We start from the raw sequence: 23,485 nt of genomic DNA, 5'->3' as shown, positions 1-23,485 counted from the left end.
TGTTTCCCTTAAAAAGAGACTGTAGTTATTTTGATGGATTTTGAGATTCTGTTGTGTCTAAATTTGCAGGACGTAGGCAAAAAAGGTGAGCTACAAAAGAGGCACCAGCAACAACTTTGTATTATTGTCAATCAGTAAAAGCATTAAGTGACACAAAGAGAAAGGAACAATCCTCAAAAAATTCCTTTTCCACCTTTGAAAGGCAGTCTTAGACTGTTAACAGTAAATCAAATACTTCTACATCTGCACAGCTAAAATAGACCATGGTCCACACAAATCATTTTATATCATAGCAAAGACTACATAAACTTGATTTCTTGCTTGATCCCAACTCAATTTTGGGACTTGATTAAACTCTCTAATTTAACAACAAAGTGCGCACCTCTTACAAGAGTTCATTTATTGCTCAAATCCTATGACAGATCAGCCCCACCCATTAACATAACTTGAACGATTTACATTCCTTAACAACATACCTGAAACACATCAAAATAGCCGCACACACTATCATTCAGTTACCTCTTCTTTAATTGAGACTGGCACTTCATTCTTCTGTGATACAGGGGGTAGAACTTTTTCAATATTTACATACATATCTTTCAGGGTTTTCACATAAACCTCAGATTTCACCTGAAAAGAGTTAAAATCACCATGAAAAATAAGGGAAAGTGAGCTTGAAAAAATCAAATCACTTCCAGCTTTAAATATATAGAAACACAGTACCTGGACACTATTCAGGCTTTCAGTAGTGGAGGCAAGTTGATTTTTAAGCTGCTCTACTTTGATGGTGAGCTCTTTAACATTGTTAGAAGATAAATCAGCTGATTTTTTGGTGGAACCTAAATTTGAAACAATTTTTAAGATATAGTTTGATTTATATACATTGTATAATAACAAAACATTCCATATTCAATACATACCTAATTCTTCTCTTAAAGATATTAGCATATTTTCAGTATCTGCGCGAGCTTTTTCAGACCGCTTAAGCTGCTCTGTCAGTTTTTCAACATCCAACAGGCCACCCCTAAACATAACAAGTCCTGCAGGACCAAAAATATTATTTTATAATGGATTTGAATGCTACATGGTGCATTTATGAGAAAACCCAAAATTAAAAAGAAATTTCTTACCCTCTGGAGCATTTGACGACTCCTCACTTTTGTCTAATCTAGCCCGCTTGGAAGGAGGAGATCCACTATCATCATTGATAAATACAGGCAGAAGACTTCGGTTGCCAACCAGGGAAATTTCTAGATTAGCATCTAGATTAGTATTAGTATCAATAATCTCATCATCTGCAGGATTTTCTGATGTTCCATTTTCTTCTGGCTTAGGTTTGTCAGTCAAACGACGATAAAACAGGGCTTCCCTATTCTCACGAGAATCACGTGAGTCTTTGCTCAGGACAGCTTGAACCAGTCGTCGAACCTTTGGCAAAATGTGACATTCAAGTAAATTAAGAGAACTTGCAAAGCAAAATTTGTCAATAAGATAAATTAGGTATGGCTCACCTGTGCTCGAGAAAGGTTTAAACCTAAAGCATACATAAGCTCCTCAACATCTTTGTCCAAGATGTACCCACAGTGTGATTGATCAAAGTACACAAATGCTAGAAGCAGCTGTGGATTGATTGTCATCATTTTTTCCTTCTTCTTTTTGTCTCTATCTTTGCTTTCACGGTCTTTGCTTTCACGGTCTTTGTCTTTCTTGTCCTTGTCCTCCTTCTCATCTTTCTCCTTCTCATCTCTACTTCTTTTATCTCCATCCTGGAACATGAGAAGCAAATTAAAAAGGGGTCACTTTGGTGCTTGAGCAACACACCAAGCAAGAGATCAATATACCTGAGACGCATCTTGTTCACTGGTGTCATCTTCCATTTTTTCTAAATCTGTATCCTTTTCGGACTCTTCCTTTTCCTCTGAAGGCTCTTTGGAATCTTTCACACTCTTCTCTTTTTCTTCCTTTTCTTTCTTTTCTTTCTCTTCCTTTTTCTTACGCTCCTGCACAAATAGAAATTGTTCCAATCTCACAGTCAAACAATTACTCTTTATCAAACATCAGTTAAGAAGAAAACGCTGTAAGAGTTTGAACTTACCTTTTCTTTCTCTTCTTCCCTCACTTTTTCTGCAGCTTCATACAATGAGCGATAGATGCGGAAGCCAAAATCTCTCATCAGCATCTCATTAAACAGCTCCGCAAAGAGAGAAACTTCAAATGAATGTTCCTTTGTATCATCTTGGCGATAATCCAAAAGCAAGGAAAGAGACATAGTGACGCAATCAAATTTTCCTGACTTTGCAATGCGGTTTGGGTGAACAATCACATGTGGATTATCTGGCATTTCATATCTTTTCTCTAAAACCACCTTTTCTTTTTCTGCAAGCTTTCTCTTTTCTTCATCCTAAGAAAAGGCAAACACAAGCATGTGAATCACATCATTAGATATGTCAGCAACCAAATAATATGCAAATCATTACGGGATAATGTACCTCTTTCTTCTTGTTTTCGTCCTCCTCAACTTTCTCTCCAACTTTTTCCACTTCCTTTGGAACTTCTGGAACTACTTCTTCATGTCCTCCTTTCTCTTCAATGTCTTGCTCAGATTTCAAGGCCTTTTGAAGGCGAGCAAGCAGTTGGTTCTTGAGACCCTTAGGGCTCATACTGCGAGCTTCTAATTCTTCTCGTAATTCTGAAACCTGAAAAAAATTGATGATTCTAATTAAAATATCCAACCAAAAAAAAAAAGAACAAAAAACAATCATTTCGACACAAAAAGTCAACAAAATAATGCACAAGTTTTTACCTTCAAAGACTTAGCGTCTAGTCGATTCCAAGGAGTAGGCTCCCTCCTCATGACAGTGGTTTCATCACCATCCTGTATTATGTGCAGAATAAAAAGTTAGAAAGAAAAAAGTAAAGAATGGAAAAATAAACAAAACTTCTCAACTCGGACTCCAACATTCTCTTATGCAAACATTTTATTTTTGATAAAGAGAAAAAAGACAGTTAAGACAAAATGTTTGGCCACTGCTCTTACAGAAATTATAATAAAACCAGTGCTCCAAACAAATTGGTGCATAAAAATCTGCCATGAAATTAACGCGACTCCCACACTGTGCAAGCCCCAAACACCAACCCACAAGTGCAGATTGATTTCTATACTATGGGGCGAAGTAACTGTTTGAAATTCTTTGCTTTCTGAACATAGGACTTTCCAATGGTCCAAAACCCATTTATAGTGGGAAAGGAGGATATCAAGAATGAATTAGTTTACTATATGTATGTCAGTCAATAAGCATGGGCAAAAAGAGCAGGAGGAATGTTGAGAGAATGAGAAGGGAAAAACAAAAAAGAAAAAAAGGTGAGCAAAACAAACAAAAAAAAAATGGAAAAAAAAAATAAAAAAAAATGCCAAGTTGCTTGGAAGACTCCACTTATGGATCCAGCTTTCAGCAGATCCTGAAAGGTCTACCCACTCAGAGTATTCAGCCATTAGAAATGTCCTGAATAGCTGGATGCTAGACACCCTGGAAGCGATCTTGGAACAAATGATGCTGAATGAAATGCATTGCAAAGCCGGAGAGATATATGTCTCCAAATCCAAGCTAGTGATTGCTTCCAGTCCTGCCCTCCTTGCATAGTCGCTGCATGTTGCCACCACACTCTCACAGAGCAACCAGAGGGGGAGGGTTTGGGGCCCAGGATCCTGTAGTCACAAGGAGCGCAGGGAAGACACAACTTATGCTAGACTTAGACTATGATTGGTGAGAAGTCAATGCCTTTTCGTCAACGGTGGCTGCATCCTCATCGCAGTCGATCTGCAAGAGCGCCTTGAGCTTGCGATCCAGCTGCCGCTTGTAGTTGAGATGAAGCCCGTCCCACTCCAGCCTGGTTGGTACACAGCTCCAAACATCTGGCAGAAAGAGTACCACTGTCTCAACCCGCGCCGGCAGCAGCTTGCCTTTGTGAGTAGTCTCGCTCCGGCGGTAGTAAATCTCCAGGAAGCGGTACCTGTCACGAAAACGCCATTCTCAGGTTACTATGATGATCTCAAGGTTTGTTTCTCAGTCTCCCACACCTATCCGCGAAGATTTCAAGGAGACTCAGACGCAATCCTCTGGTGGCAGCAGATTGGTGAGACGAGAAGAAGTGTGCACTTTTCCTCACTGAAGCAAGTGTTTGGCTGTAAATTTTGTTTTTATCTTTTTTAAGGGTCTTTGCCTCTTTGAAGGACGGCCGTGAGAGCAATGAGTGCCACATTGGTAGATTGAATAGAGGCAGCCCAACTAAAGTCTTATTATATTAAAAAAATGAGGAAAGAGGCCAAACAAAAGATAAACATAAACAAAATGCAGTATCCCACAGCTTGGCACATGTCAGGTTTATGACTGTGCAGTATTCAAAATATCTTGTTCTATAGTAGCAGCTCTTAAGTAGTCTAAGAGATATGATAGCTCCCCACCTTCTTGGTAGGGAAGCCATTTGATAAAAAAGCAAACCAGAACCACCAACTATTCTACGGTACAGATTATACAAATGCGTTTGAAGTACTGATCGCAAGATTTAATGCAAAACTCATCACCCCAATAACCAAACAACAACTCTCCATGAATATAATACTCTAAATGATGGGGGGAATACAAACGGAATGATCCTATAATAACCAAGATGTTTAACAGGTACCCATAAAATCTATTCATAATATATTCATGACTTACCATTGTGTACATGTGGACAGATCAATACCAGTCAGGGCCTGGCAGTTCCTTATTGCTGTTCGAATCAAGACTTTGGGGTCCTTCTCAGGATTAGGACCATCTAGAGATGGGCTCCATGGTCCACCAATGGCCATGGTTTCGTTTTTACCACGGAGACCTACCAAAAAGTTAACAAGTCTAGTGGGATGGACAAAGTCACGGCCCTCTCCGTCTGATTCTGGGTCAATATCTTCACTCATTTGACAACACTTTTTAAGGAACTCTCCCATTTGTGGCATGCTCATGAGCATAACCTGAAAGAGATTAAATTATTTTGAGTTTCAATCTTGGTTTCAATTCGGCAAAACTTTACTCAAAAATTTAGTGTTCTTACCTTTGCTGAAAAAAGGTAATCTGCATCAGGGGGATCCAGCTGAGCAGTATTTTCAATGACCTGATCCGTATCACGATGCATAACATGGAAGGAGCAAGGCCTGTCCATTGTGAAGGGAGTGTTGGGGGGGAAGGCATCCACCCAGCGGAAGTTCGAAAGGAAAAAGTCAGAGGGAACATACATGTTGCTGTACCGCCGACGCAGCTCAAGAACATCAGCATCTGGGCTGCATGCACGAGGAAAGAAATCAACCACATGAACAACATTTCAAAAAATCAAGGTATCTTCTCAAGTTATTTAGTACTTACACATCTAGTGCAATTTTAGGAACATGAACCATATAGCGAGGAGCAGGGCGCACTCTGCGTTTTCTTGGACTTTTGCTCCTTTTGCGAACAGATGGACTCCTTGTAGAGCCCTTCTCTTTATCTTTGTCCCTCTCTCGCTCTCTTTCACGTTCCCTGTCTCGGTCACGTTCCCTTTCCCGATCTCTGTCCCTATTTTGAAGACACACAAAAGAACATTAATAGCTGAATAGAAGATAGAAGATTAAGTATTGTGTGACGATGCACCTACTTTGACCTGTCATTTGAGTCTCGTCTTCTCTTGCGATCATCGTCAACATCTCTGGTGTCAGTATCCCTTCGCGCGCGGTCACGTCGCGGGGAGCGCGATCGGGCAAAATTACCATGCCCAACATCATTATTACGTTCAACTGGAATGTAATAATTAAATTAAGTCAAATTACTGCAGTTGGTAATAAGTTTTCAATGAGCGCATGGGAGTGGATTAAAACCATGCATACCAGGGGCGGGAACTGCATTGTAGCTGGGGGCATCAGAAAAGCCTTTGCGTGCTGGAGGGCCCTGAGCACTCTGCCCTTGACCTTGCATTGGTAAGACCTGCAGTCTGGTAGCGTTCCACTTGAACGGCATGTTTGGATTGAAGGATGCTTCCACCAGGACTCTGTCACCAATATTAGGGTTTGAGCCCTTCACACAACAGCTGCAAAAGTAAACGGGTGAGGGTCGGCATGAAAGTACTTGAAGCAAACGCCTTCTACCGATTATAGTAAAACAAATTTACCTCATTTGAAAGAAGACATCTTCATCCACAAAGCCAAAGTTATCGTGGACTTTGGTAACAGTTCCTGTGAAGACCCTTTGCTTTGGAGGCTGTGTGGTGGGTGGCTGTTGACTTGGGGGCATTTGTTGAGTGACTGGAGGTGTTCCAAATGCTGATGAGTTTAATGCTCGAGGAACTGGATAGCTCACCGTATTTGACTGGCCATACAACTATTCAAGCAAATTGAAAAACAAAAATTAGAAATGATGAACTGTAGAGTATCTACTACCTCCGACAAAGCCTAATCGTCATACCTGAGCAGTATTTAAGCCAGGTAAGCCAACTGAAGATTGATTCAGAGGCATCATATTGTTGTTCTGGAAACCAAAAAAATTGATGATAGGGTATGATATGGAACTAACAGGAAAATACAAGAAATAAAGCGAAATCCTTACAGGAACCTGCTGCAGACTGATTGGTGGCTGGAAAACTGGTGATTGTTGTTGGTACATGACTTGTTGTCCAAGTTGGTTAATCATCTGAGACTGTATCTGCTGTTGAACCGATACATTGCTAACATCTATAATGCAAAGTAGAAAGAACAATGAATTGTCAAGTATTGCATTACTACCGGTTCTTCCTGACCAACTTGTTATTCTGATTAAAAAGTGGAAGAAATTTTAATCCATATTAATTACCTGTGCTGCGAGCCCAGGGTGGGTTCTTCGATGCAGAACCGTACTGAGACATTTTGATGAGATATTATTCTGTGGAGACCAGAGAAAAGGAAAAGAGTTACTCGTAAATCAAAACGGGTTACGGTTATGATTAACTCAGTAATAGTATCAGCGCTTCGCATGCAACTTAAGATAAACAACAATATTTGAAGTGTATTCAAAGGTACAAAGTACAGCGCCCAGCACACCGACAGCAGACGACAACGGCTTTCAGCGAATTGACACGGAATTGTTCCCGACAAGGCAGGAGGCTGAAGGGGCCGCTTGGGCTGCTTTAGCCGGAAGGAACAACGCAAAAAATGAGATATCAATGCTGGATGATACGTACAAACGTAAGGCGATGACGCGCGAAGTTGAAATCAATGAGTGAAATAAAATAGTGGACAAAATAGTCAGCTGTATAATGTCCTGAGTTATCAGAAGGTCCCCGTTTGATAGACCAAGCCGAGAGACCAACGCCGCTGAGGGCAAAATTTTCGGTTCCGAATAGCCACCATACCAAGAAGCCGAAAACAACTAAAATACCAGGACACGAAAAGTGGACCATTGTCAATCTCTCGAAACTTACCATTCACTAAAATGAAGCGCAAACACACTTATTTAACACAACAAACAAATTCTTGGTTCCTCGGCTCCTTGAAATTGCCTACATTCAGGGGACAACATACAGCGCTGCGCCACGGACCCGCGGGAACTACTGATATGGCGGGAGGTTTTGAACTTGGAACATATCAAAAAAGGTTTGGGAAGTAAATTTTGATCCGTATGATCTTAATTCTAATGAAGATGCTTCCCATGATAAAATATTGTGGCCTAAAGTGGATCCCAGGCACATAATTGACTACTTTTTGGTGTTCCCAAGAGCTCGGGTTGGGGTGGTCCGACTAAAGCTTTCTCGACATCTTTTATTTTAGACCTAATTTTTTTTCTTTAATTATTGATTGACTATTTCTTTGTTTTGTGATCACTGATCATGTTAACCTAATGTTTCATTAGAACTTCAATGTAACTTCTTCTTGAACAATTGAGTGAAAAACTTACTTATGCAGCTTTTTTCTTTGACTTTTTGTGCGCAAATGAAGTGAAAAACTAATATTCCCCACCTTCATTTAGAAATTGTTTTTATTAAATCTTAATATATACTAACAAATTGTTCACATGCTCGCCCTTACTATCACAGTTAAGAGAGAATTATGGCTGTAGTGTCGATTTCTTTATAAACTGTGATAAGGGCGAGCAAGTGAGCAATTTGTTAGTGTATATTAAGATTTAATTAATACAAACTTTGAACGAAGGTGAGAAACATCAATTTTTCTCTTCATTTGCGTACAAAAAGTGAAAGAAAAAAGCTGCATAAATAAGTTTTTCACTCAATTGTTCAAGAAGAAGTAACATTGCAGTTCTAATGAAACAGTAGGTTAACATGATCAGTGATCACAAAACATACAAAAGAAGTCAATCAATAATTCAAGAAAAAGCAGTAGGTCTAAAAAAAAAAAAGATGTCGAGAAAGCTTTAGTCGGACCACCCCAACCCGAGCTCTTGGGAACACCAAAAAGTAGTCAATTATGTGCCTGGGATCCACTTTAGGCCACAATATTTTATCATGGGAAGCATCTTCATTAGAATTAAGGTCATACAGATCAAAATTCACTTCCCAAACCTTTTTTGATATGTTCCAAGTTCAAAATCTCCCGCCATATCAGTAGTTCCCGCGGGTCCGTGAGGTAGCGCCACGGGTCGCCGATGTTAGCAGCAGGCCAGAGGAAGGTAGAATATGTTGATATCACTTTGATCTGTTTCTGTTCGTCGACTCACTGCCGGCCTGATCCACAATGCCAGCCAACACTCTCCAAAACCTAATTTTTTAAATAAAATTAAAAAATGGCGTTTTACGGAAGAGAAAATGTGGAAAACATCACCCACATAATAATTACGTCCATTTGCGAACTTTTGTCCCATCAGACAGAGAATATCAGTACAAAGTTAAAAACATCGTCTGCTCTAGGTCTTCTAGATGTCGAGGTAGATATTACCAACATAAGTACGTTAATTTGATTTTTTTCTATGAACTTCTTTTGATATAAAATAGATCCATCACTTTATTTACTTAAATTAAACAAAAGAAAAACTATTTTTCAATCTAGAAACCCCTTAACGTGTTGATATGTTAGTTACAAACTATTTATTAATGTTGTTGGTAGTTGGTACTTTTGATACTCAGCGGACATGACGTAATTGTTTATAAGCCGCCTGAAGCTTGAACGTCAAATTACGCTGTCATGACAACGGTTCTCGCCATTACCCCATTAGCCCTCGAAAAAATTCGACAGAAATAAACGTGTTTGATGCATCTGCGTAAATCTTTGTCGTACCCTCAGTAAGAACTTTCGACGTAAATAGGAATGCCTCCTTGCGCATCATAACTAGCTCGGCCTGACATTGGGTTTGTGTTTCAGATGGGCGAAACTTGGAAATATAAAAGAATTCACCACCGTCGGGAAGGACACTGTAGCAGTGGGATGTGGTTGCCACATACTGTTTTACTCCCTGGATGGGAATTTGGAGAGTGTGTACATTGCCAACAGCAAGCAGCGGGGCGACGGCGTGCAGTGTGTCACAGGCCACAGGACTGCCCCCATCTTTGCCTTGGCAGAAAAATGTATCAACCCTCGCATTCTAGTTTTTTCGCACCCCACTGTGGAGGGGCCAGTGTCAATATTACGAGGTAGTTGCGCTCCAAATCTTGCTCAAGCTGTACGAGGATGGGCAGCAAAGTAACTCTTTCCTTGTTTTTCGAAAGGTGGCACATCAGGAACTTACCTTGCAATGGTTTTTTCTGAAATGGAATTTTTGATAACACTCAGTGGAGTTCCAGACTTCACAATGATTGTGTGGTGTTGGAGAACAGGAGTTCAATTAGCTTGTAAAGAGACTGGAATTTTTAGCCCTGATCAGTATCTCAGGTAATTCCCTCTGTACTTGCCTAAAGTAAGCACATGCTCATAAAGTCATGTGGAAACTAAATAATTGTGCTGTACAGTTGCAGCTGGTGCTCTCCTACAGTTGTGAGTCATGTGGTCAAGGGTGAAAGCCGTCTGCAGCTTTGGGATATTAATGTATGTGCCAAGCTTTGCTGTTTGAACAGTCAAGAGGTGAAACTTCCAGATAAAGTTGTTCCTGTTGATGTCTCCTTCACAAATGATGGGGCATTATTTTTTGTTGATACTCTTGGGGATGTTTATGAGGCAAGTGATGTGGTCTTTGTGGTCTTTTTATCATTATTACTGTTGTCAATATTGAAATAAAAATATATTCAATGTAGGTTGATTTTGAAGAATTTGCTGCTGTTAGACGGATTTGCTCAGCTGCCCAACCCGAAAATCAATCGCTGTTAGAAGAAGATGAAACTAGGGGTTTGAATGGACTAGCAGAAAAGACTTGTGATGGCTTTGTTGATCCATGTATGACAATGAGCAAAGCAGGAGCTCTTATTTTTGGCCCATCACCTTCAATAAGGGTAAGCTTTCCCACTTTGATCTTCTCATAGAGATATCAAATAAATTTTTTTACTGACTTTTGTTTTTCAGCTGCATAAGCGCTTTGGAGACTGGTCTCTGGCATGGACAGTTGACTGCCCATCTCCTCTGTACCGACTTGTTTATCTCCCAGAACCAGATGCAATTCTAGCATGGACCATAAAGGTAAGACTTAAGTTTAAAAGGAAAAAAAAATTTAAAAATTTAATTTGTCCTTGCAATTTTAGGGTGAGCTTGTAATGATAGATGTTGGTAAGAACCCCAAAGTTACTCTTCTGAAGTACTATGGAACCAACAACATAGACATGGAACTTATTTACCCTGATGGAAACACAATTGTATCTGTGAACACAAATGATGAACTTCAAGTGTGGGACAAAGAAAATGGACGCTTGGTAACTTTTATTCCTTTCCTTGCTTTTATTTTTTTTTCCCCAATTTTTTCAATTTTACTTGCATTTTTTTTTTAATTCTTGCAGATGGGTGTTTTTGACATCCATGAAGCTGCTGAACAAAGCTTGCGTCCTGCTGCTAACTTCATTAGTATGAAAGCCAACCCTCACTATCCTTATGTTGGACTTGCTATGAGTGATGGTTTGTTGATACTTGTCAGTATTTTATACCCCTCATCACCATCAACGCTTGCAAAATTTTTATTGTGCGAAGAGGAGATATCATCAGTGTGTTTTGCACCAGCTGGTGATGTGTTGGTTGCCTTTACTGCAAAGACAGGTCAATTTTTCCTTATCCAGGTAAAAGCACTTACAACCCTCCAACAACTTCATTTACTGAGTTCCCCAAGACCACTCTTAATTCTGAACACTTTTATCAGGGCGTTCCAGGCCAGGAGATGCAAATTGTTTCTCACTTGGTGCTCAATCTTCCTGTCGTAGACTGTATTTTGTTGCCTGACGAACAACCAGTTCTAGCCATTTTATTTGCAAGTGAAATAAATAATTCTATTGGTAATGTTATCGCTTTATACACTCTGGAGGCTGATGGACTTCATCTGGACAGTGAGTCACAAATGGAGCACTTCTACACAAGGCTTGTAGTGAATGCCAGTAGTATGAACATTTGTTTTGGCTCTGTGCATTGCTCAAGGAACATTCACTTATTGGAGGTGAAGAGAAAGGTACAACAGTATATGTTTAATGCAGCTGAAGTAAATTTAAATAACAATTCAGTCATACTAAAATTTATTCACTGTAGGTAGGAGTCACCCTGAAGGGTATTGAATTGACAGGACACCAACTTCGATCAGTGTACATTTCTGGAAGAATTGAGTATGGACTATTAACATATGGAATGGATGGCATAGTTATTGCAAGACCCATGGGCTCCAAGCAACAATTCTACATAGTCCTGCCTCATCATCGTTCAGACTTTGGGACCCTTAAAGCTTTCCAGGATCCTAAAGGGGAGTTTGTCATATCATTGGGCAAGGATAAATCTCTGATTTGTTCAAAACTTAAGTAAGTTTCCCAAACAAGGTAAATTTTTACTGCAATATTTTTTCCACAAATATGTAAAAATCAGCATTTTAATTCAGACGGACAGCTAAGTATACACCAGGATCCACAGACCCAAGCCCAGAGATGGTAGAAAAATTTCAAGAACCAACCATTGGATTTTTCCCTGAAGGTACTGTTGAAAATTAAACAGTTTCATAATACAGCACTCCAACAGGGAAAAGGGTTAAATGAATTATTTCCAGGTGAGTACGCTGGTTTGACTTGGCTACAGTACAGAGAAAAATTACGCATAGCTCAGGAGGAGCGACAATACGCTGCGGAAAGGGCAAAAATCATGGAGGAGTTCCAAGACCTTCAGAGGAAGGTACAGCTATTCACTGTCATAAATTTAAATTCAGCTTCAAACAAAACAGTTTCAACACATTTCACAATAATAGGTGGTAGAAATGCTTGATGCTAATCAAAATGCATCACCAGAAGAACAGCTCCCTATCTCTGCATTTGATCTTGACAAGGATGCCCGAGAATCGGCCATGGAAGAAGGGCGTCAAGCCAGGGAAAGGCTGAAGGCTTATACCACAGCCAAAATCACTGTCTTGGAAGAGAAGAGTGCTCTTATTAGGGAACACTGTTGGGATCCAGTAACTGTAAAACCAACTAGCATAGAGGTACAGAATCTGCTTTTAAAAAAAATTGTAAATATTTTCTTTTGTTGTTGTAAGCACTAATGGTTTCCTCTAATATCAAATTTTAAGTCATTACAACATAACTATAGGGTAGACAATTATGCATTGCTACCCGAAAGCCAAGAAGAGCAACAGGCTCTAGAAATGGTTGTGGAAATAAGAAAAATGGAGATGAAGGCCTCAGCTATGGACTCATTTCATCCATGGGTATCAAAAACAGACAGGTAAGAAAACAGAGGAATGTGGAATCTTATGTGATAATTATATTTGGACAGGCCACTTGCTTATACTTTTCAATTTCATGATGTCAGTGAGATGGCCATGCAGTTAATGTCCAATCCAGCTTCTATTATCATTTCTGATGAAACCACTCGCCTGAAGCAAGCACTAGTAGAAGAACAGGGTTCCACTCCTGGAGACTCGGTTGAGCAAGAAGAAAGAGAGTCGGAATTTGTTATGTGCGGTTCATCAATTTACAACTTTATTCAGCCTTCACCATACCATATTTCTCAGTTTGAACTGAACACCTATTTGCAAACAGCACACTCCATTGTTCTCCTACAGGTAAATATTAAAATTAGATTAATACAGCTTCTGGCTGTAGATGCTTTGATCACTTTTAATATTGATTAGTGAACTTGAATTTTTAGAAAGATGTGAGGAGCCTGCAGGAATGCTTCAATGACAAATTTGCCATGACATATCAGGCTAAACAAAAAGAAATGAATACCATCAAGCAGCTGCATCAGAACTTGAGACATATTTTCAAAGAGCTTTGGCTTGCATGTTCTGGTAAGTCATCACAAGTAATTAATGTTTTAATCATAAGTTCTGAGTAACTGCAGAATGTTGTACCTTTCTAGTGGAGCATTCCGATCCTGATCCAATTGACCCAGACTGGACCCAGTTTGAAAAGCCAGAAATGATGTTGACTGTTGAAGACAAGGAAGTAAGATGCTCCTCTACAATTAGTTGTTTTAAATGAATTAATTTTTCCCCATTGTGACACCTTTTTATTGATTTTTGCAGGTGGGTATAGAGCCCTATATTTCTCCCAGTGAGCAAGCACTAAGACAGCAGCAGGCAGAAGAAGAGGAGAGAATTCGCCTTTTGCTACTTGCTGACAATTTCCGAGAACTAGCTTTGATAAAAATGATGGATGGTGTTCTAGAAATAAGACTGGAAGATGAGTTGAAGAAAGACATACCGAAGCCTAAATGTATGGTAAGCTCATTATCAGGTAGAAAAATTAACTTCTAAACTGTCACAGAAAAATAAAAATCACCTCTTTAACACAAATTACAGATTGAAAAAAATCCTGAAAATTTCACTGAAGATGATTTACGTGAAGTGAAAGCTTATGAGAACTTAGTAGTATGTCGAATGAATGAACGGCAGCAGTACCAAAACAGACTGATATCAGATTACAGAAGAGTGAAACGTTCTCTTAAGGTAAAATATAAGCTGAAAATTCTTTTAACATAGAACACCAGTAATCTTCTTTCATGGACTGTGTTGGTTTTCAGGATAGACTTAAGGTATTTGAAGATAAATTGTTGGACTTATTTAATATGAAGTTGCGGGTGGAAGCTAGCTGTACTCAACAAACATTGCGAATATTGAGGTCCCGCTTGTTAAATCCTAAGCGTAATGTTCTAGCCCAAAAGGAAGATGCTGCCAGGTAATAGTTCAGTTGCCAGGTGCGTTTTTCATACACATCTGCAATTCAACACTCACATAAATTAACACTCAATGAACAGAAATGCTATAATGGCAAATCAGAAGGCCTTGGCAGATGAGCAACTTCTAGTGGCACAGCTTCAAGAAGCTACTGCAGATTGCCGCGCCGCGTTCGACGCCCAAACCGCCAAAGACAAGGGACTGGACTTGAAATTCAAAAAAGAACTACCAGAGCTATCACCTATGATGGCAGAAGCCGCATTTCGCCTTTACAGGTATGGGCTCCTTTAGTGGGGCGTCAGTTGTACATAGAACAGGTTTGTAAATCATCTTTCCTTCAACAGGAAGCGGCCAAAAATCCAACTTAAAGCCCTGGTCTCAGCCACCCTGCTGAATGAGGTGGGAAGATGTGCAGTGGCCGGGAAGAAACCTTCTTACTTGCCTCCAGAGTGTTTGGAAGTCCTAAAAGGTATCGACTTTTTGGACAGTGCTTCAAACGCCCCACCTAACATGAACCCAGACACTTGGGCAAATGTCTGCCGCCTCCGCAGGCAGAGAATAGAGAGTGAATGGAAGGTACGCATTTCACTATCCAATTCTTATTTTAAGAAATGCAGAAATTTCTATCACAGAACAACATTTTCCAATGCAGATTAAAGCTCTTGCATTCCAAATAGCAGAGGCGGAAAATACTGTCAGCATATTCCAGAAAAGTGTCAAGGCGTTAAAAGAGCGTGACAAAGAGCTCCAAGCCAATTTAAGATCTGTACAAGAGGAGCAGTTACTATTTGAACATGATGTTGAGGTCAGAGCATCTCTGGTAAATGCCCTTTAAGTCGCAAAACAACCTTATTTGAATCTTCCTTTCCAGATACAATTAGCCATCAAGCAAGGACTAGTCGAAATCCCAACAACAGGTTCACTGAGTGATTATGATAATGCAATCCTCATAAACCGCAAGGACGTTGCTTATGTGAACCAAATAATTCAGGTTAACTTTCCCTCACACACTTGTACTTTTAGATTAGATTACTTTAAGGGCAGTAATGTACATTCACTGAAACAATCCTTTCAGGAAGCTGGCCACGAGAAATTAAGAGCTATGAGAGCTGCTTGTAAATTTAGGAGAAGTATTGTCTTTCAAGAATGGGAGCACCAGAAAGTCAGAATGCATATTGAGGACAAGGAGGATGAATTGAAAACTATTGAATCAGTCAAGGTAAACATTCCTGGTTGGACCACATGACCACAACCACCCCCACAACTATCACATGAAATAAAACATTGATCCCTTGCAGGTCATTAAAGAGCTGCAAGAGTGGCTTCATAAGAGACAGAAAGAAAGTCTGCCAGGAAGAGGAGTTCTGACACTTGACAAAGAAATGTCTCGGATTAGAGCAGTAAGTAACATTTTACCCGATAATGAAATGCCTCAACATGCAATAATCATATTTCTGGGTTCCAGGGGTTTGAAAGATACATAAAATTACTTGGTGAGGTGGTGACAAACTATGACAAAAAAATAGCCAGCAAAAACAGGTCCAACCGTCAAGTTGACAAAGCCATTACGGATATGAATGTAGAGGTAAATGAACTCCAGTTTGGAAGAGACCTGGACCAAGAAAAGAGCAGAAGGGAAAGCCAACGCAAGAGGTAAAAAAAAGGGGGTATTCCATCTCCAAGATCTGATGTGCAATTACTAACATCATCTCACTTACAGGATGGATGTGGTACTGTTGCGTACAAAGTTAATAAGAACTGTGCTGGACATCCACAAAGATATTTTACTGCTGGAGTCAGAGTTGGACAGCCTGAAACTGCGCACCTACCCCATACTAGAAAATGCGCACCGCAGAGTGCGAATGTGACAAGGAGTCGGAATAAGTTTATAAGATTATTGGATTTTAGAAATAAATTTTTTATTCACCACCACAATGAACAGCTTACTTAATTTACGATGTTTCCATGGCAGTGGATTCTTCGGAATATTTGCCCTTGTCCTTGCCCAGGGCAGCAAGACGGCCCTTCGATCTCCTCTCCAGGATGTTCTTCCTGTCCTTATCAATCTTCAGTTTGACGATAACGCACTGCAACAGAGAGGAGGTGTGAAAACAACTTGAAAGCACACAAGTTTTCATCACCAAAACGCCATGCACAGTTAGTAAGCCATGAAGGTGTCAGAGCCGTGATTAGTATCAGCAGACAGGACAGACAAGGCAGTTAGCTGACTGACAAGAGAACCCGGCCAGCAGCACCCACACCAAAGCCCAGAACTGCTTCAAAGAATGGATAAGCAGGATCATCACATGCACCCATGAACCGAATGAAACCAAAAAACACAAAGCGCAATTATGGGGGACACTAACCTTAGAGGGGTGAATACCAACGTAGACACTGGCGCCGTTGGCCTTTTCACGCTGGATTCTTTCAATGTAAACAACCCACTTCTTTCTGTAGCACTGGACAACCTTGCCAACTTGCTGACCCTTGTAGTGTCCTCTCACAACCTGGAAAACAAGGGCAAGGTTAATAACTCAATTGACAACACACTGAAAAGTGTCAATAAACTATAAAGGCAACTAAACAGAACGTCAGGGACCAGACCTACAGTAGGAGATTGAAGCGATAAAAGCAAATTATTTGACAGGAAAGGGGACCCTCACCTGGACTTCATCATCTTTCCTAATGGGCATTGACTTGACATTGTACTTCTGTCGGAGCTCCTTGGAGAGAGGGGTGGACATGAGCCGCCGCCTGATATGAGAGGGAGCGGTGAAGTGCCTCTTGCGGCTCTTCCTGCGCGAGGAGGACACGAATTTGTTGAGCTTCATTGTGATGAGGCTGAAACGAAATCGACATCATCATAGGTTAAAGAGCTGCATTGCGATACAAACTGCAGAGGTAAACAAGTCCACGAAAATCACATTCGGAGCGAGAGAAATGAGTGAAAGAAATACTAGGGACGAGACTGAAAGGGTTTTTAACGGAAAAACTAGGTTGCCATAAGCGCGGAAAAACAAGCAATACCGGTACGAAGCAGAACACCTAACCTCGAATTAACACATGATCATTTAACTTTATTGAAAACAAAACTGCGTGGGATTAAAAGTTCAGACGTTAAAAAATTCAAACGAAAGCCGGAGTTTTAAGTCTCAACGAATAGAACTAAAGGAGGAAAAAGGCGGAATGTTGCCGAGCCACATCAACACACGTTTACTGCGCCATCGGCATAGGACGAAATTATGAGATAAAGAGAACCCTTCAGAAGGTAGACGGATCGAGCGAAATGGCAAGGATTAAAGGACATACTCCGAAGTGATTTAACGTGAGTTTTTAATCATAATTAACAGATGGTGATGGATAAAATGATACTCACTCGCCTCACAACACAAGGGACCAAACAGTACAGACCGGAAAGGAATAAGAAGGAATAATTTTCATGCGGGAGATTCTTCTCCTTGTTCTTCTTTGGGTTGGTCCGTGTAGTGACCACGTGCAGCCAGTATCTTTTAGACAGCAAGATTTTTTTTTTCGTTTTTTTTTAGCTGGATAGAACTAACACTGTATCAAATGTGGATTTCCTAGTGAACAGCCCCGGTGCCTCAAAATATACGAAAATCGGCAAGATTGTCACCCCTGAATCATCTCTTCCCGAGAGCATCCCCCCTCCCACTCCCGTTGCTTGCTTCCCCCTCCCTTGCCTTGCCCTTCCCTCTCCGCGCGGCCTCCCGCTGACGTTTCAGTCGCCGGTTTTCTCTGAGCTCGCAGCGTCAGTCCGCCTTCGTCTCAGTGTTCCGAAAGTAATCGTGGAACGATTTCCCTTTTGATGTGAGTATGTGTGTTCAATGTCAACTTACCTCTAGTGTCAAATCGCGTTTAGGGCGGCATTTCCTTTTTTCCGATGCTGGTGTATAATTAGCAGAGGTGACCCCATTCGAAATTCCCTTTTCCCACGATTCCAGCTTGTTTGACAGGAGCGAGCTTTTATTTGACGCGTTTTTGTCGTGGAAGTGGCCGTGTTGATCTATTTTTAAGCCCCCTCGACGGCCTGGCGTGGCCGCATCCTGCAGCAGGCTTCGGGGCGTGCCGGCGTGCCGGGGTGCCGGTAGACCACCATGACGGTCGTCGCCACGCCCATGCTTTCCCACCGGTCTCGGAGCGGTGTTCCCAAGCCGTCGCGGCGCGCGTACCCAGTGTACCCGCACCGGCCGTACCCCTTTAGCAGTGTAGTGTCGGTGTGTTTGGGTGCGTCCATTTGACAGTTGCTGGTGTAGGCGTGGCCGGCCGGCTCGCTTATCTGTCCGGCCGGTGCAGGTCCCCGTCGGCGGCCAGCTGGTCCAGCTCGGCCTGTGCAGCCTTCGGGCGCTTTGGGACCACGGCCGTCTTCTCCAGCTCCAGATTCTAGCGTAGTGTAGGCCTGCCTGGCTTGCCGGCCGCGGCGCTGACATCACCGGCCGCGCCGTCCCAAGGCCTCGGCGTTCGTTGGTACGACATGACAGCGCGGGCCCCTCTCGCCGCTCTCGCCGCGTCCTCTTCACACCCGTCCGCCCCCTTCCGCGCCTCCACTCGTTTCCTCTCGCTTCCTCCGCCTCTTCCTCTGCTTCTGCCTGTGATTTTTGTCGGCGTGATCCACGCGGCCCCTTTGCCGGAATCGAGCTTGAAGCCGCGGAGCACCGCGGAGCGCGAGAGAAGGTGACTTCAGGTGAATGGAATTCTCGTCTTCCTTGGCGTGCCGTTCGTGCCGGCTAGCGCGCTGTCCGCGCCCGGCCTGCCCCCTCCAGCACTTGTCCCTCCACTCCTCCGTGTAGATTGGGCAGTTGGCCGTGCCGCCGTGCCGTCCCCTTCCGCAGTTTCGGCGGTTGGCTCAGTACCCCAGTGCCCGCCCCGCCGCCCCGCCCGTCGGTTGCTGGTCTGCTTCTCGACCTTTTTGCCCGCCAACTGAGAGAACTGAGCGAAGGGCCGCAGCGTGACACCTCTGTTCTTGTGTTCCAGCAGTTTCCTGTCGAGACCGAGCCAGCCGTAACCATGAGCGCCTACTACCCCACCCAGGTAAGCCACCCGCAGCCTTCCGCCGCCGAGACACCGCTATCTTGTCGCGCTTTGCTATCGTTTGTTTGCCCTCTGGCGAGAGTTACCGAGACGAGTACCACAGGGTGTGGAGTGCAGTGAGCAGACCGGAAGTTCCGTGTCTCGCAGAAGCTGTGGCATTTCTCAACGCGTGTCGGAGTTAGATACGGTTTTGTTTGTATCTCTTTTTGCCGTGCCCCGTGCGTGATTACGAACCACGCCCTGGCCTTTGGGACAGCCCGACGCCCTTGGCGGCCTTGGCCACGACAAGGGAGAGGCCCTGCTCGGGGTGGGCTGCGTGCGAAGGGTCGCCGCCACCGCTCGGCGCACTGGTGTGTAGTTTGGCCTTTTCGATCGCGGCCCTCTGCTGGGCGCCGCAGTGCGGGCCGGGGGCGTCCTTCATGGGCGTCGCCGCGTCGCCCTCCCTCGGCCCCCTCGCCCGATGCCACGGTTATCGACGCGCTGGGGGCCGCTAGGCCGGCCCAGCCCTACCCGGCGCGGGGAAGTACCTACCTCGACGCCACCGCGGGCAATTCACACCAAACAGCCGTGTGTTTGGCATTGGCCGTGTCGGCGTTTGACTTTGACGTTGCCGGTTGCCGTGGTGGCAGATTGGTCGGAAGCGCGCGGCGTGGCGTGTCTGGTGAATCAGGCACTTGTACAGTGGCGGTGGCGCGGTCCGCTGCCGCTTCTCGGTAGTCCCAGCCGGGCGGGCCGAGCCGAGACCCGGCGCGACGCCGTCACCGCAGCCACCGCGGCCAGCTGTCTGACGGACTCTGACTCACTCGTGACGTAACGCTTGGAGGCGTGCCCGCGCTGATTGGCTGCGTGCGCCGCGTGCAGTGTAGTGACCCTTTCCGCTTTCCTTTGCAGTGCACCCCCACCGTGTACCCCGCGGACCCCTTCGACGCGCAGGCGGACGCGCAGACGCTCCGCGACGCGATGAAGGGCTTCGGCACGGACGAGAAGGCCATCACCGACGTGCTGGGCCGCCGGTCCATCGTCCAGCGGCTGGAGATCGCCGAGGCCTTCAAGACCATGTTCGGCAAGGTAAGGCGTCTTTGTTTTCGGCTTTGTTTGATTACACTGTGGAGCGGTTCGGAAGGGCCGCGCGCTATGCGCTGGCGGTGGCGCCCGCCCGACCGCCCGGGGGAAGTCCTCGCCGGCGACCTGTTGCTTTCTCGGCGTGCACGCCGCGGCACGCCGTGCATGGGGGCGGGCCGCGTGGGCTGGCTGCGTCCGGGACGGCCGGGACGCCTAGCCTAGCTCTTCCCACGCGGCCCCGGATAGGCCGCCCATAGGCGGGGGGCGGGCCTAAGCCGCCTGGCCTATAAACGGGCCGGCGCCGGGCTGCGCGATGGGGGGCAACGCCGATCTGACCTGGAGAAGCCGGTCCGGCTGGCTGAGGGCCGAGGCGGCCAAGGACGGCCCCCTAACGGCGCGACCGGACATGGGTGGTGGAATGCGAAGGGCTCGTTCTTGTGCGCGAGGTTGAAGGCTTGTTGCGTCTAGGACCTGATCAAGGAGCTTAAGAGTGAGGTGAGCGGCAACTACGAGAAGGTGCTGGTGGCGCTGCTCACGCCGCTGCCCAACTACTACGCCAAGGAGCTGCACGACGCCATCTCCGGCCTGGGCACGGACGAGCAGGCCCTCGTCGAGGTGCTGACCACCCTGAGCAACTACGGCGTGCGGACGGTGGCGCAGGTCTACGAGAACAGTAAGTGCTGCCCGCGTCTTGCCGGCGCCGCGGGCCGCGCCCGGCCAACAGCGACGACGGACTGGACCGCCTTGGCCGGGCGCGCCCCGGGGGCCAGCGGGGCCGCGGGCTTCCGCCACTGTGACGTGTTACTGATGCGTGTGCGTGCGTGTGTGCGTGTTTTGGCCCTTTAGGACCTGGTCTCGGAGCTGAAATCTGAGCTCGGCGGCATTTTGGAGACGGTGATAGTGGCCTTGATGACCTCTCTCCCCGAGTACTATGCCAAGGAGCTGCACCACGCTATTTCCGGCCTGGGGACTGACGAGCAGGCTCTGATCGAGGTGCTCTGCACCCTGAGCAACTACGGCATCCAAACCGTGGCCGCCACTTACGAGAAGCGTGAGTGCCCGGTGTCCAGTCACTCGGCTCTAGCTTGTTTTCTAGACGCACTTCTCGCTGGTTCCGGGTCTCTCGAGGGGTCTTCCGTAAACGACTTGTCTGTTCATTTGCTGGTTTAATTCTGCATGGCGTTTCGAAATTCGTGTGCCTGGCCGTTCGAGCCGTATGCGGGCCTCACACATTTTGGAACGCCGCCCGCCTCCGCTTGACCGAAGTAAACGTCGTGGTTTTGGCGCCTTTTTGTAAACCGCGCTTTAAATGGAACGCCCTCCTAACGGTCTTTAACCCCTCGTCAACTGTAGCGCGGCGCACTGTCGGCACTTTTCTACATGGTCGATTCTGCGGAGTTGCGCCGACGGAGCACTTTTATATCGTACAGTAGTTTGTGTGCGGCCGCTGCCGAGTCGGCCTGCCGGCCGGGCTGCATGTGCGTAGTGGCACCACTGCAAATATTGGTCGCACTGCATCGAAGAATTGAAACTGCCTGCCTGACGAAGTTAAACTGTTCCTCTAATTGCATGCCATCAGATCGGCAGCTGTACTTCTCTCTAATCCTGACTCGTCCTGACTCCGCTTGGGCTCTCCCTCCTCCTCCTAACCCGTGTGTGAATGGCCGGTGCACGTTCTGCAGTGTGCTGACGCCGTCCTTCTGTTGCAGTGTACGAGCGGCCCCTGGAGAAGGACCTGAAGGGCGACACGTCGGGCAACTTCAAGAGGCTGCTCGTCTCCCTGTGCACTGTAAGTGGGACTGCGGCGATGACGGCCGTGCCTTCGCCTGGTAAAGACTGGCAATTGAGTGTGGCGTTGCTTCGCTTTCCAGGCCAACCGGGACGAGAACGCAGAGATCGACCCCGCTGCAGCCCAGGCCGACGCGGAGGCTCTGCTCAACGCTGGTGAGTGTCGCGGGTTCGAATCCCCGCCCCCCTTCTCGTTTTTCTCCGAGGCCAAATTTTTAACTTGTGTTAATTTTTTTTGTCGGCGTGCAGGTGAGAACCAGTGGGGCACGGACGAGTCGACGTTCAACATGATCCTGGCGTCGCGCAGCTACGCCCACCTGCGCCAGGTGTTCAAGGAGTACGAGAGGCTGGCCGACCACGACATCGAGAAGGCCATCAAGCGCGAGTTCGCCGGCAGCATGGAGGACGGCTTCCTGTCCATCGGTGAGGCCCGTCGGGAGGGAAGCCCGTTTCGGCCCTCTGTCTCTCTCGCACTCGTGGGACGTTCGGCAGGGGTGCGAGGGAGACGGCGAGGGAAGTCCCACTGACTCGCTCGTTCTGCTTGCAGTCAAGTGCGTCAAGGACAAGACGGCCTACTTCGCGGAGCGCCTGCACGACGCCATGGCGGGCGCCGGCACCAACGACGGCACCCTGATCCGCATCATCGTGGCGCGGTCCGAGATCGACCTGGGCGACGTCAAGGAGGCCTACTACCGCCTCTACGAGAAGACCCTCGAGGAGCGCATTGAGGTGGGCCGGGCTTGCGTCTTGCTGACGTCACTGTTTCGGTATTGTTCATTGTCACTGTGCTAATGCTGCTTTGCCTCGTTTGTTGCAGTCTGACTGCTCTGGTGACTACAAGAAGCTGCTCATCACCCTGGTCGCGTGAAGGGATAATGCACTGTCTTCGGGTGATGGCTGGATGTCGGGGCGAAGCTTTGAGTAGTGGTCTAGACCCCTCAGTGGACCCAGCCTCCAACATGATCTGTTTCGTGTAATTGCATAGGTTTTATGTACCTGTAACAAAGACTTCATTCCATTTTTATTCTCTCGTGTGCACTGGGAAAATTTGTAATTTTTTATTCGTGATGTTTGGGTTGAATTTCATTGCTTCATCACTTTGCAATCAATATATTTGAACTAGATCACTTCGAACTATTTTCACTATTTGTTTTTAAATGGGAAGATGTATGTCTTTATTTTCCTGCACTGCAACTGTTACAAATGGAATGTGTTTTAAATTAAATTTTGTTATTGTGCCCTAAATGTTAATTTATTACATTTGAGTTTTTTTTAAGAGCTTTGAATAAACTTATTTTTAAACGCCACAATTT

General features: G+C 45.1%; 4 protein-coding genes across 10 annotated transcripts; 2 read left to right on the top strand and 2 right to left on the bottom strand.

The window, feature by feature from the left end:
* Positions 1–95: 95 nt before the first annotated feature.
* LOC117647621 (cell division cycle and apoptosis regulator protein 1-like) lies at positions 96–8,752 on the bottom strand. Its single transcript, XM_034389475.1, has 21 exons — positions 8,671–8,752; positions 7,462–7,511; positions 6,855–6,923; positions 6,612–6,736; positions 6,471–6,533; positions 6,178–6,386; positions 5,897–6,096; positions 5,668–5,806; positions 5,400–5,588; positions 5,092–5,317; positions 4,719–5,011; positions 3,780–4,011; positions 2,804–2,875; positions 2,490–2,696; positions 2,096–2,401; positions 1,842–2,000; positions 1,512–1,766; positions 1,131–1,428; positions 921–1,040; positions 724–839; positions 96–630 (listed from the first exon to the last, which is right to left on the bottom strand). Exons 3-21 carry the CDS (start codon positions 6,904–6,906, stop codon positions 508–510), a joined length of 3,384 nt encoding a protein of 1,127 aa, XP_034245366.1. The 5' UTR covers positions 6,907–6,923; positions 7,462–7,511; positions 8,671–8,752; the 3' UTR covers positions 96–507.
* Positions 8,753–9,186: 434 nt separating this feature from the next.
* LOC117647620 (cilia- and flagella-associated protein 43) lies at positions 9,187–16,315 on the top strand. Of its 3 annotated transcripts, XM_034389473.1 has the most exons (28): positions 9,187–9,273; positions 9,353–9,621; positions 9,697–9,859; positions 9,937–10,141; positions 10,219–10,413; positions 10,484–10,597; positions 10,660–10,827; positions 10,912–11,184; positions 11,265–11,567; positions 11,645–11,907; positions 11,985–12,076; positions 12,150–12,271; positions 12,345–12,575; positions 12,663–12,817; positions 12,905–13,157; positions 13,244–13,385; positions 13,457–13,542; positions 13,623–13,817; positions 13,899–14,045; positions 14,120–14,274; positions 14,354–14,548; positions 14,618–14,849; positions 14,926–15,078; positions 15,145–15,264; positions 15,349–15,492; positions 15,572–15,673; positions 15,739–15,926; positions 15,994–16,315. In XM_034389473.1, the coding sequence occupies exons 1-28, from the start codon at positions 9,242–9,244 to the stop codon at positions 16,139–16,141; spliced, it is 4,845 nt and encodes a 1,614-aa protein (XP_034245364.1). In that variant the 5' UTR covers positions 9,187–9,241; the 3' UTR covers positions 16,142–16,315. The 3 variants fall into 3 exon arrangements, with proteins under 3 accessions (XP_034245364.1, XP_034245363.1, XP_034245362.1); XM_034389472.1 differs by having other exon boundaries at positions 11,265–11,555; positions 15,145–15,492; XM_034389471.1 differs by having other exon boundaries at positions 15,145–15,492.
* On the bottom strand, positions 16,171–17,806 carry LOC117647623 (60S ribosomal protein L26). Of its 2 annotated transcripts, none has more exons than XM_034389480.1 (4): positions 17,650–17,806; positions 16,937–17,114; positions 16,640–16,780; positions 16,171–16,360 (listed from the first exon to the last, which is right to left on the bottom strand). In XM_034389480.1, the coding sequence occupies exons 2-4, from the start codon at positions 17,102–17,104 to the stop codon at positions 16,226–16,228; spliced, it is 444 nt and encodes a 147-aa protein (XP_034245371.1). In that variant the 5' UTR covers positions 17,105–17,114; positions 17,650–17,806; the 3' UTR covers positions 16,171–16,225. The 2 variants fall into 2 exon arrangements, with proteins under 2 accessions (XP_034245371.1, XP_034245372.1); XM_034389481.1 differs by having other exon boundaries at positions 17,583–17,701.
* Positions 17,807–17,947: 141 nt separating this feature from the next.
* Positions 17,948–23,482, top strand: LOC117647622 (annexin B9-like). Of its 4 annotated transcripts, none has more exons than XM_034389479.1 (9): positions 17,948–18,101; positions 19,269–19,322; positions 20,214–20,390; positions 21,231–21,435; positions 22,094–22,173; positions 22,256–22,328; positions 22,422–22,595; positions 22,720–22,901; positions 22,990–23,482. In XM_034389479.1, exons 2-9 carry the CDS (start codon positions 19,299–19,301, stop codon positions 23,038–23,040), a joined length of 966 nt encoding a protein of 321 aa, XP_034245370.1. In that variant the 5' UTR covers positions 17,948–18,101; positions 19,269–19,298; the 3' UTR covers positions 23,041–23,482. The 4 variants fall into 4 exon arrangements, with proteins under 4 accessions (XP_034245370.1, XP_034245367.1, XP_034245368.1 ...); XM_034389476.1 differs by lacking the exon at positions 21,231–21,435 and adding an exon at positions 20,853–21,057 and having other exon boundaries at positions 17,950–18,101; XM_034389477.1 differs by lacking the exon at positions 21,231–21,435 and adding an exon at positions 20,853–21,057 and having other exon boundaries at positions 17,993–18,101; positions 19,266–19,322.
* Positions 23,483–23,485: the final 3 nt, after the last annotated feature.

This window comes from Thrips palmi, unplaced genomic scaffold (genome assembly GCF_012932325.1).
Source record: "Thrips palmi isolate BJ-2018 unplaced genomic scaffold, TpBJ-2018v1 HiC_scaffold_2, whole genome shotgun sequence".
NCBI classification, from domain to species: Eukaryota; Metazoa; Arthropoda; class Insecta; order Thysanoptera; family Thripidae; genus Thrips; species Thrips palmi.
The sequence above is the reverse complement of the archived record's forward strand: the minus strand, read 5'-3'. Positions and strand labels throughout refer to the sequence as shown.